Below are 11,578 nucleotides of genomic sequence, written 5' to 3' on the forward strand. Positions count from 1 at the left end.
GATGATAATGTTGAGTCCGGTGATTATTCAAATCAAGAGGTCACATTGGCGAGGAGAGAGTGCACACACCACTTGCAAAGATAAATAGCGCCGACGCGGGGTTGGCAAGCACAAGTTGTAGTAGTGGAAGTGGGAGTATGTTTGGTGGTTTATAGTGTGCCTTTAGCCGAAAATAGACATCACGTGTTCCTGGTGTGGAAGACGATGTGGTAGGGCCCAGGAGACTCATGTAATCTAATTTTGCTTAGGAAAGAGACCCTCCTATGAACAAGAACTATAGTTGAGAAGCTTGGTAGGGCAACTACTAAGTTATTCATACATGCAACATAGCCCCCAATGTTACCAACTCCCCTACTCGCAAGTGGTGATTTATGCAACAGCAAAGGCAAGCAGAGGAATGAAGGCACCCACGGCTCATGACAATAGGGAAGAAATGGACAAATGTATAATATTGGGATGTAAAGGCATATGTAGGCACCTTTGAACTAGAGGATACACTATTAACTATTATGTGTGAAATGTGATGATTGGACTAGCCCAACCAAACATAGCATGATCACTTTCATGTACTCCCACTTGGGAATAGCATTTCATATATCGATTGATGCATCAAAGGCAACACAAAATGTAAATTACATATTCATCCTAATGGATAGGGTAGGGATTAGATTGGAGAGGAAAATGTAGTCCAGATTGTGACCAACAATGAAAGAAACTACAAATCGACACCAGAAAAGTTGATGGAGAAGAGCCCACATTTGCTCTCGTCAACATGCACCACACACCGCATCCACCTCATCTTAAAAGATATTGGAAATAAGAAGAATGTCGGAAAATTTGTTGAAAAGGGAAATGACAACAATCACCTACAACCACAGCCAACTAGTTGCCAGAATGAGGAGGTCCAAGAAGGGGAGGGAGCTCCTTAGGCCTATGCCAACTAGATTTGCAACAAACTTTAGCTCTTGAGAGTTTGTACAAGCATTGGGAAGATTTGAGCAAGATGGTCGCTTCACGAGGTTGGCTCAAAACAAAATAGGGATGAAAACATTGGGGACAGTAGTTGAGGTTGTGATGATCACCAGGAACAACAAATATTAGACAAGTGTTGCAAGCATCTTCAAGGTGATGGAACGATTGATGAGAGCACTTCATCTTGCCGAATTCGACAAGATACCTATCATGGGCTTCCTCTACGAAGTCATGGATAAGGTGAAGCTTGCTATTCGTCGGGGTTGTAAAACTATTTAAATTATTGAAAAATAATCAGCAAGCGTTGGATGAATGACCTTCATTACCATCTTCATGCAACAGGTATGCAACAAGTAAACTCTTTGTTATTATGCACTCTATCTTCGATGGTTAACTAAAGTTGAATATTACTGAGTTCATTATCATAATATAGGATACTATTTAAATCTAAGAAATAGATATTCTCATACATATGTCAAGGATGATGAGGTCCATATCGAGCTAAAGAACGTGATAAAAAGATTAAAGCCCGACTTAGATAAACAGATAAGGGCGTTGAACAAAGTACACCACACAAGTTTTTACTTTTCCATACTTTAAATAGTATAAATGTTTTGTGGCTTTTGTCGTGTCGTCCACGGTTGGAAATACATGAACTTCGCCAGGGCAACTTCTCCGACGCACTTGTGCAAAGGGCAATCAATCAAACAACTCTGGGTAATTAACTAATATTTAATAGTATAAATGTTTTGTGGCTTTTGTCGTATCGTCCACGGTTGGAAATACATGAACTTCGCCAGGGCAACTTCTCCGATGCACTTGTGCAAAGGGCAATCAATCAAACAACTCTACGTAATTAACTAATATTTTATTACTATTATTGTACAAATTGTATCATGAGTGATATAGAATGGATTTGACAATTCACTAACTAAAGTTTTTCTTTTCTATATAGCCAATTGGTGGAAGCACTTTGAAGAGGGAAGAGACTCTTAAGACAATTGGGATTGAAGTTTTGGGGCTGACAACTTCTTCCTCTAATAGCAAGGGGAGCTAGAGTTACATTGCACTCATTCATTCGAAGAATAGGAATATATTATTGCTCGAACGTTGGATCAACTTGTTTATATACATAACAACATGAAGCTACAGTTGCGGAATGCAAAGCGCGAAGAATTTAGTTGATGAAGACAACTTCTATCCAATAAGCATGAACCACATTTGTGATGAGCACTCACTTCTACCTTGGTTGGATAGCGCCCATAGCGTAGCGTATCTACGACGCCACATAGCATTAGCAAATAGTGTAAATCCCCTGTAGCGTACACTAAAGGGGTTGTAGCGTATGTGATGCAGGACAATTAACCACTTGCTCTAAAAGCTCGAACTGTTAGAATATGGTAAATCAATCCCTTTATCTCATAGCCCAGGCGCCCCATATCTCATGGGTTAGGACCTCAGCCAAACCCCCTTCATGGGCCCCAAATCACATGAGCCGCCCACCCCGAGTGTCCCCGCATCCCACAGGCTACCCCACTCGAGCCCGGTGTGAAATACACATTAATCACCCCCGGTGAGGAGTCTCGAACATGAGACCTCCCCCGTGGGCCCCAAATCACATGGGTCACCCACCCCGAGTGTGCCCCTACATTAGTATGTAGCGTACGCTACGCCTTTTTTTAAATAAATGGTAATTATATTTTGTATCTTTTCAAAGGTAATTATATTTTGTATTTTATACTTAATACTCTCTCAACCTATGCGATTTTAATTTCTTTTCGTACTTGTGACTTGTGGTTTCAATTAGACATTCTCAATTATAGTTTGCTTAAAAAGCAGTTGATGTGATAATAATTTGATTTGGTTTATGTATGTGAATTGACTTTAGATAAATGATGATTAATAACTTGTTTAAACATGCTTATACTTGAAAAAATAAATCACCTTTTAGGTATTTGTTTTATTTTTTTCTTACAATTTATCATATTTTTTCATTAAAAATATAAGTATCGTGTAGCTTATGCTACATGCTATAGAGGGTTGAATGCTCTACAACACGCTACCGCTATTTAAAACATCGATTGGAACAAAGGCAGAAACAAGTAGAATATGACAATAAAGAAGTCAAAGTCAACGATCCAGAAATACGTGCGGCGCAGCAAGAGCATTGCGCGGCTGTCTTGGATCCAAAGAGGACTCCACCTACCAAAGATTTGACTAAGAAAGTAGCAGTGAAGAAACCGAGACGAATGCGGTAATGATGATGATGATACACCTACTAGACTTGCTTCTGGTGTTGCTTAAGACATTGTGCAATCATCTACAGATCACGAGGCCAATTAGCATTGATGGACTAAAAGAGGCCAAACTCATGAGTACGATGAGGGGGCAACATGGAGAGGCTGGCACTAGTGGCACTGCGGGAGATGAAGCACTAGGACATCAAACCGCTAATGGATATGGATATGATGAGTCATATGGCCATTAAGAATATATGGAACCTGTTCAAGCACATTCATGTTATGCTAATCATGTTCGAAGATGCAATCCATATTATGGTCAATACAACAGATACAAATATCCAGATTCGAATTCGAGCTACACATCGTCCTAGCCTCACTCTCAGTCTCAGTACGAGCAATACCAAGGGTAGAGGTGTAGTATGGTGGTGGCTACAGGTCATCGTCTAGCACTTATTCTTACCCATACTCCAATGCGGCAAATACATAGTGGCAATGAGGATCGTGGTTAGTCATCCTCGAGATTTATTAATGTGGTCTTCCCCTCCAGACCTGATTATTATGGTGGATATGCGTTGCTTATTCGGCAGCCACAGCCATATGACGACAACATGGAAGCCAACCAAAAGCAGCAAGATTTTCTTTCTGGTGGTGACTAGAGTATTAGACCGATGCTGGTGGTGTGAATGACACAAATGGTATATGTAACTATAAATTCTAATTTTCTAAAACTAATATTTTGTATTTATAACACATTGTCCATGGTTATATGAATTTAAATAATTAATTTGGTATCGTTATTACATCCATCATTGATGTTAATATTATCTTATTTATATTGAATCATTGATAAAAGATATTTAGGTAATGAAACACTGACTTTTGCAGCCAATCCATGCCTGTCAAGTTCCTAAATCAACAGACATGTTGAGGCAGCATTCTCACCAAAAAGTGGATCGTTACACCATCATAAACATGTTCAAACTAAGAAAAGTACTCGTTTGGAATCCTTTAAATTTATGGGATCTTTCCCCTATTTTTTCATATTTCTTAAGAAAAGAAAAACAAAAAAGAAAAAAGAAAAAAGAAACTGTCACAAGGGCATAACGGTCGTTACCCATATTAATAACGATCGGGACCTTTACACCCACTGTTACCGTTACGGAATACCTTTGGCTTACCATCAATGCTACTCAATGATCAACATTGCCCAAATGATGCATTGATTATGATGTCTTAATCAAAAATTGGTAGGTAAGACTAACATACTTTTAGTAATACAAGCCACATCTTACGATCCTACCATTTATGTTTATAAGGGGCTATGTTAAGGGTACGTGCACCAATTTCAATAAGGAAAAGATAGTGAGGTTCCACCAAAATTAAAATTTAGGATATTTGCACGACAGAGATTGGTCACCAGTAATGAGTATAATCAATTTAAAATTTTCTAATGGTTATTTTAAATTTTGCTACCATTTTAAAACATTTCCCTAATGGATTTCACTAGTCAGGTTTGTTGCGTACGGAGTTCAAAACCCCAGTTCTAGAGTAACAATCAAAGGGATAGTGGATCCTTTATCCTTACCATTTTCAAGGTATCTAAGGCACTTTAGTTCTTTTAGGCATTTGAGTATTATAGATGTGACGGTATAAGGATGCAATCCTCAAAGGAAAAACTGCTTCCAAGGAGAAGATCACGGAAAGAAACAAGTTTCTATTTCATTCTTTAATTTTTATTTCATTCTTCATCAACGATGGAATTTTTATCACATGGGAGAAGAAAAAAAAAATTAAAGGACACTATCATTACAGCAACGAATACAACATACCAATACTAGATAGGGATAGAGAGACCTGCCTCATGTCACAAGCATAGATAGGGTTGTCAACGGGTTAGGCCTGGGGTAGGTCTCGACCCAAATTTTGAACTGTTTTGGGCCAGGCCATCGGGCTAGGCCTATTCAAAATTTTAGCCTTCTTTGTACACATGACGCTTGTACATAAATGTATAGTATTACACGAGGTGGTAGAGTGGAGTAGATTCCTATAAAGTTTTAAGAATCTCTAGGATTGTCTAGGGCTAGATTTACATGAAGTTCTCTAAAACCTATCCAGAGTCTTCTAGGCCATTGGATGAGTGCCACTTCGCACAATCTTAGTGTTACATCCCCTTAAGGCATGTTTGATGAAAAGAAAAGAAAAGAAAAGTATAATAGTTACTCAAGGATGATTTCCATAGCACTACTCAATCATGGATTCCTATGACTTTCAGTTTTAAGGGTGTTGTTTGAATACCAAGTGGAAATCTCATATTCCACTCACATAGTTCACTTCATTTCTTTTGTTTTAGAATTTGACTATGGAAAAGTGTATGATGGTATTAGGAATCCTCTATTTTCTTTCCAAAGCAAACATAGTGAAATGTCCCATCGTAAGAGAAGTTCTCCATTTCCTTTCTTTTCCCTCCCATCAAACAGGCCCTTAAGTCTATGTAAGACAAACAACCCCCTCAATTGTAAATCACTCAAGCATTGTAAACCTTGTTTTCTCTAGTGCACTACAACCCCCTCAATTGTAAATCACTCAAGCATTGTAAACCTTGTTTTCTCTAGTGCACTAAAAGTTCCTCTTCACTCTCCCTTGTGTTCCCTTAATAATCTCTTGCATTCTCACTAACTTCTTAATGGTGCAAGTTGCATGCGGGCCGACAAGTACGCATCAAAACATTACATGAGTGCCACACGAGCATTGGAGCTAAGGAGTTAGCAAGTCTGTGGCACTTGGCTAGAAAATTGTTAGGGAATTCACCAGTCGAACCGCTTGAAGACAACTTGCTTCTCTATGGCACAAGGTACAATTAGCAACCATGGCCTTGATATATTTTGCATTACATACTTTCTCTATGGCGCAAGGTACAATTAGCAACCAAAGAGTCATCGAAGAATTAGCAACCAAATGATGGTCAGATAGAAATCAACTTCAACTAAAGGTGGGGCGGTGAAGGAGTCAAAAGGAAAAACAAAAGAAACAAAAGAGAGCAATCCAAGGAATCAACATATAAAAATAAAAAATAAAAAAGGGGCCATTGAAGGAGTCAAACAAATGTAAAAACCCCTAATATATCTTTAACTTGGCAGAGTTGGAAAAACCCATTCTAGACAAACCACATAACAGAGTTCTAAAACTCATTGACTCAAATAAAAAATCGACCGAATCAATTCAACTAAATAAAATTTCAAGCCGGGTTAGTGAGAAAATCACTTCTAAGGGTTCTAAGGAGTTGTTTGGGTGCATGTAACTTTTATTAGTTGTAAAGGGTTTACAAATCACTCACTGGTCATGTTTGGACAAGAAATTTCACCTATAAGTGAGTTACAAGTCGTAAGTCACTTACGGCTTTTCACTTATTTGTAAGCAATTTACAATTTATACAACTTAAAAATACAAGCATCCAAACAACCCATAATTGTAACTTAGCCGAGTTTCTAGAGGACTTGGCAAGTCCTCCCACCAACTCGATCGATGCAATGCGACTCAAGCCAAGTCACTCGCCCGCCCAATCGACCATTTTTTTCCAAAACAAATTGGGCAAAGGCCAATGGTTGAGATTCGAACCCTGGACTTTTTGTGAGAAGCAACATCTTTAAACAGTGCAATAAATGTGATTTTGATACCTAATTTTCCTATTTTAATAAATGCAACTACCTATTACTAATCCAAATATTTTAATCTAATTATTAAATATCAAGTCAAATCACGTAAGACTCAATTTAAGTCTTCAAGTCAACCTAACCCCACCTCAAGTCGAGTTTTTGAATTTTTAAACTATGCCTCATAAGGCAAGCAAACTAAACATGTTTCATACCTTTACCACAACTCCCAATACCAAATTCACCAAGATTCCTTCTCGAGCTACTAAAGCCTTTAAGCTCATTTAGCAGCATGCATTTTAAACCCTGCATTTTCATTTGTGTTTTGCAACCTAGATTTCAAAATTTATGCTTGGCACATAAGATTTTGACTTTAGGAATTCCTACAATAATTGTGTATATTCACAAGATAATAAATGTGATAAGAAAAATCGTCTCAAATATTCTATCATGACGTAGTACGCGATATATAAGACAATCATTTCACTAAACCCATTATAAAATAGTCTTAACTCTAAAATAAAACAATTTCAAGCATCAAGTAGCCCACAAAAGTGAGCCCACTAATTTCATAATTGAATCAAACCCCCAAATTTCTTTTTGGGTGGTTGTCAATTTTTTTCTATGGTGCGGCCCACATAATGATTGTATATGCCTGATTTTTAGAGCATCCCATCACCATAGTGTGAATGCAAGTAAAAATATTCAACGATGTGAATGAGTATGAATGCCTTGGGAAAAAGTATTCAAAAATGGTCAAGTAACAGTCATAAAATAATGGTAATGATAGTAATTTTTATGCATTACAGAGCCATAATGGCTATAACAGAAAAAAATGGCCTATGTCGAAACAATTTTTTTTTTCAAAAAAAAAGGGGGGAGAAGGCCATAACAGCCGTTAGTGCCTATATCATAACAGTAATAGTGGTGACCGTTACAACCACCATTACAATTATGAAATACCTTGCTTAACAATCATTTAGCATCATGAATTTTGGTTACTTAAGAATTGAAATCCAAATTTTTAATCTAAATCATGTTTGGCACCCTTCAAAATCTTAGATTTCAAATCCAAAATGGATTAGAAATCTTCAAAAGGCCTCCTTTAAAATCTAAGAGAACAGTTGAAGTGCAAACTCTTGAATCTCAAATCTGCTCCCATAGTTATAACCAGTCTCCTAACCACTTCAAGGCATTACCACGCATTCACACAATTGGATATTTTCACTTTCATTCACACCATGATGATAGGATGCTCCAAAAAACCAAGCCTATGCAATCATTATATGGGCCACACCATAGAAATAAATTGACAACCACCCAAAAAGAAATCTGAGGTATTAGTTCAATTATAAAACTAGTGAACACACTTTTGTGAGCCACTGGATGCTTAGAATCACCTTATTTTTTAACCAAGGCTATATTATAATACATTCAGTACAATGATTGTCTTACATGTTGCACATGCATGTCATGTTTGAATATTTGAAACATTTATCTCATCACATTCATTATCCTGTGAATATACACAAAATAATTCCACATGTCCTATGTCAAAATCCAAGTTGCCAAGCAAATATTCTAAATTCCACAACGTTGAAAATATAGATTGCAAACTCAATTGAAAGAATGCAAAATTCATGGATTGAAAATCCAAGATTTTGATTCTTGGATCAAAATCCAAATCCATGTTGCCAAATGCACCTTAAACAAAGGAGGAGAGAGTAGTTATGACAATTGGAGAGGATTAAAAATCCAGAATTTTGCACCCAACTTTTCTCTTGAATTTTAAAAAGGGCTTTTTTAAGGATTTTAAATCCAAATTAGAAATAAAATCCAGGACTATCGAGGGTGCCAAACATGATTTCAATTAGAACTCATGGATTTCAATTCCTAATTGCCCAAAATCCATGATACCAAACGACCCCTTCGCTTCATCCAATTGGAGCAAGATGCTTCGAATTTTCTCTGTTAAAGTTTTACTCTAATCAAATATAACCGATTTCCAATTTCTACCCAAGTAGGTTTTTTTTTTTCATTCCATGGGGCATATCTAGAAAGAATCCATGTCATAACACTAGATAAGAGTATTGAGATCTTGGTTTTCCCACTGATTGTTCTTGTACTTCTTCCTCTTAAAGCTTCATGGACAACTAGGTCTTCTTAGGCATCAACTTCACTATGAACACTTTCCCATCCTTCTCAAATGAATGGCATTCCTATACTATATCAAAGGTCTTCCAAGAAGAATATGAAATGGTCCATTGGAATGACCACGGACCACACATCCTCCAAGTAGTCTTCCCCAAAGGAATACAACAACTTCCTCTCAATGATGTTTAAATCTATCTTTAATTCTTTATTCAGTTTGTTAACGTTCAACATGGTCAAAGGAAGGGTTTTTTAATGACACATAAACTTCACTTTCGACCGCTAGATCATGATGCTCCAAAGCACCAAGACATGACAGTTATCAAATTAGTTGCTTAATTCTCCCCACAAAACTTGTATTCCTTCCATCTTTCTATAAAGAATGATCCACTTAAACCACTGAGGCATTAATCCTCAATTTGGAACCACAATTCACTAAGGAGCAAACTTGTTCTAACACCCAACTATTGCAGGAGAAACTCTCAACCACAAAGATTTCTTAAGAGCAACCGAGTTCTATTTAAAAAATCAAATGACTGGATTGCATAATCACCAAGATGTACTTGCAGACTCATGGCAAGCCCAAAAAAAATGCCACATGGCATGCATGTACACTAATCTAGACCATCCAAATCATGGCGCCACCACAGGAGTGGAGCCAAAAATCACATTGATTGGATATTTCCCAACATCCATTCAGTGGCCATCAGGCCAACATTCAGAAAGAAAATGTCAACAGTACAAAATTTGGAAGTGTTGTAGCTTATGCTCCATCAGTGGGACCCAAAATGTGGAAATTCACAGAGTTACTACTTCCCTCTTGCGGCATAGCAAACTCAGACTGTAATTTACTAGCCCTTGCACAAAACAAGAGCTAAAAGGATTAAAGGAATTGAAGTTGTAATGTATGATTGCTGTAAATGTGAAATGCCACAAATTTGGTTAGTCCCAAATTGAGGTTACATTTATTTTAAGAAGTAAAATGAACAAAATAATTCCACTAATAATATTGGGAGGACTACCATTCTTTTCCTAACTGGAGAGATTTTTCTTGCACTTGGATGTATGTTTGCAAGAATTGTAAGGTGCCCAAATTTGGTTTGGTCCTCAATTGTGATCGCATTCAATTGAAAAGCATAAAAGAAGACACAATGCAATGCTACCAAGTGAACTGATGTTTATAATTGGATAAGCATCACAATCATTCATTTCCGCTATGCTGCAATATTACAATGTAAAGCGATTCTGCATCCAAACACGCCCCAAAGAAGTCAAGTAAGAACTGAGAAGTTCCAACAACTAACCTGGAGCGATATATTCCTGAACCGCTCCTGCGCATTGCTCATACTGAAAGCTCGGTCGCGCTTCGAACATATCTCCCGCCTCTGGAGCTTCTTCACGCTGTTGCCAAACGCAGGCTCGACATGTGGCCGCTTACGCGCAAGGATCCGGCGCGTGCAGGAAGGCCGAGGGCTAGCAGAAATGTTCCTTCCCTCCATTTGAAAAGGAACGAAAACCCTAGAAATTTAACAGGTAAACGTTAATTTCATAACTGAATCTGATGCTCAAATCCGTCTAATGAAGCCTAAAATCGCCAAATGAGGAAGATGGAAGATCAACAGAGTGAAAAAAAACAAAGAAACCTCGCTCTATCTCTTTCTAAAGAGAAACCCTAGAGAATCAACGGGGAAATAAATTTTCCATACGAAGAAAATTTCAAGCTCGATCCACCTCATAAACCCAACAATGGCCAAAAGCAGAAAAAACGGAGGATTGAACCAAAAAATCCTAAAAATCTATACCTCCCTCTCTCTCTCTCTCTTTACAGAAAACGAAAACCTAGAAACTCGATGGGGGAAATGAGATTTTCATAGGTGAATTTCAAGCTTCCAAGCTCCAATCCGCTTTATAAACCCTAGAATCGACGGATAAGAGGAAAGAGCGAAAGAAAAAACCCAAACACTAGAAATCTCTCTCTCTCTCTCTCGGAGAAGACAAGACAGGAGGGAGAGAAATTGAAGGAAGAGTGTCCTGAAAAGAGCAGAGGGTGGGAGGGGGAATTTTAGGTCGGATTTGATGGAGTTTTGGCGTCCGATCAACCAGCTTTCAATTTCAAAACCTGGCCATGGCCTACTTACATATTTCGCGCTGGATGGCGTAAGGATATTCGTCGCCCAATATTCTATAGATAGTAGGATTTTCATGGGTGGAAACGTTCTCATCCATGGCTCCATTTGATCAAAATCACACTGAAAGGATGATAAGGTACGTCAGAAGTTCTTTTAACGATCTATATCATTGTGACCATTTATTTGAATATTGTAATATAAAATAGTCTTTAGTTCTTTTTTTCTATTACTTTGAAGCTATTATTACTACGGATCAATATATTGGCCGTTTGGATTTTCCTTTAATGGAGTTAATTTACTATTTCGTATTGACAGATGTAACCTCCTGATCCGACGCGTCAAATGTGAAGACTCAACCCATTTCAAAAACCTGAAGGAGCTCTGCGGCAACACGTTGAGTTATATCGTTACAGGATACGTCGAGACTACAGTT

The 11,578-nt window shown here is 37.8% G+C and overlaps 1 protein-coding gene across 2 annotated transcripts in view; it reads right to left on the reverse strand.

The window, feature by feature from the left end:
• LOC131223749 (uncharacterized) overlaps positions 1-11,093 on the reverse strand; it is a 31,710-nt gene extending 20,617 nt beyond the window's left edge. Inside the window, exon 1 of one of the 2 annotated variants that reach the window (XM_058219250.1) lies at positions 10,321-11,093. In XM_058219250.1, coding sequence (XP_058075233.1) covers positions 10,321-10,515 — 195 coding nt within the window. In that variant the 5' untranslated portion in view covers positions 10,516-11,093. The remainder of the gene's footprint in view (positions 1-10,320) is intronic. The other variant, XM_058219249.1, reaches the window with a different exon arrangement.
• Positions 11,094-11,578: the final 485 nt, after the last annotated feature.

The sequence above is a fragment of the Magnolia sinica genome, chromosome 13 (assembly GCF_029962835.1).
Source record: "Magnolia sinica isolate HGM2019 chromosome 13, MsV1, whole genome shotgun sequence".
NCBI lineage: Eukaryota > Viridiplantae > Streptophyta > Magnoliopsida > Magnoliales > Magnoliaceae > Magnolia > Magnolia sinica.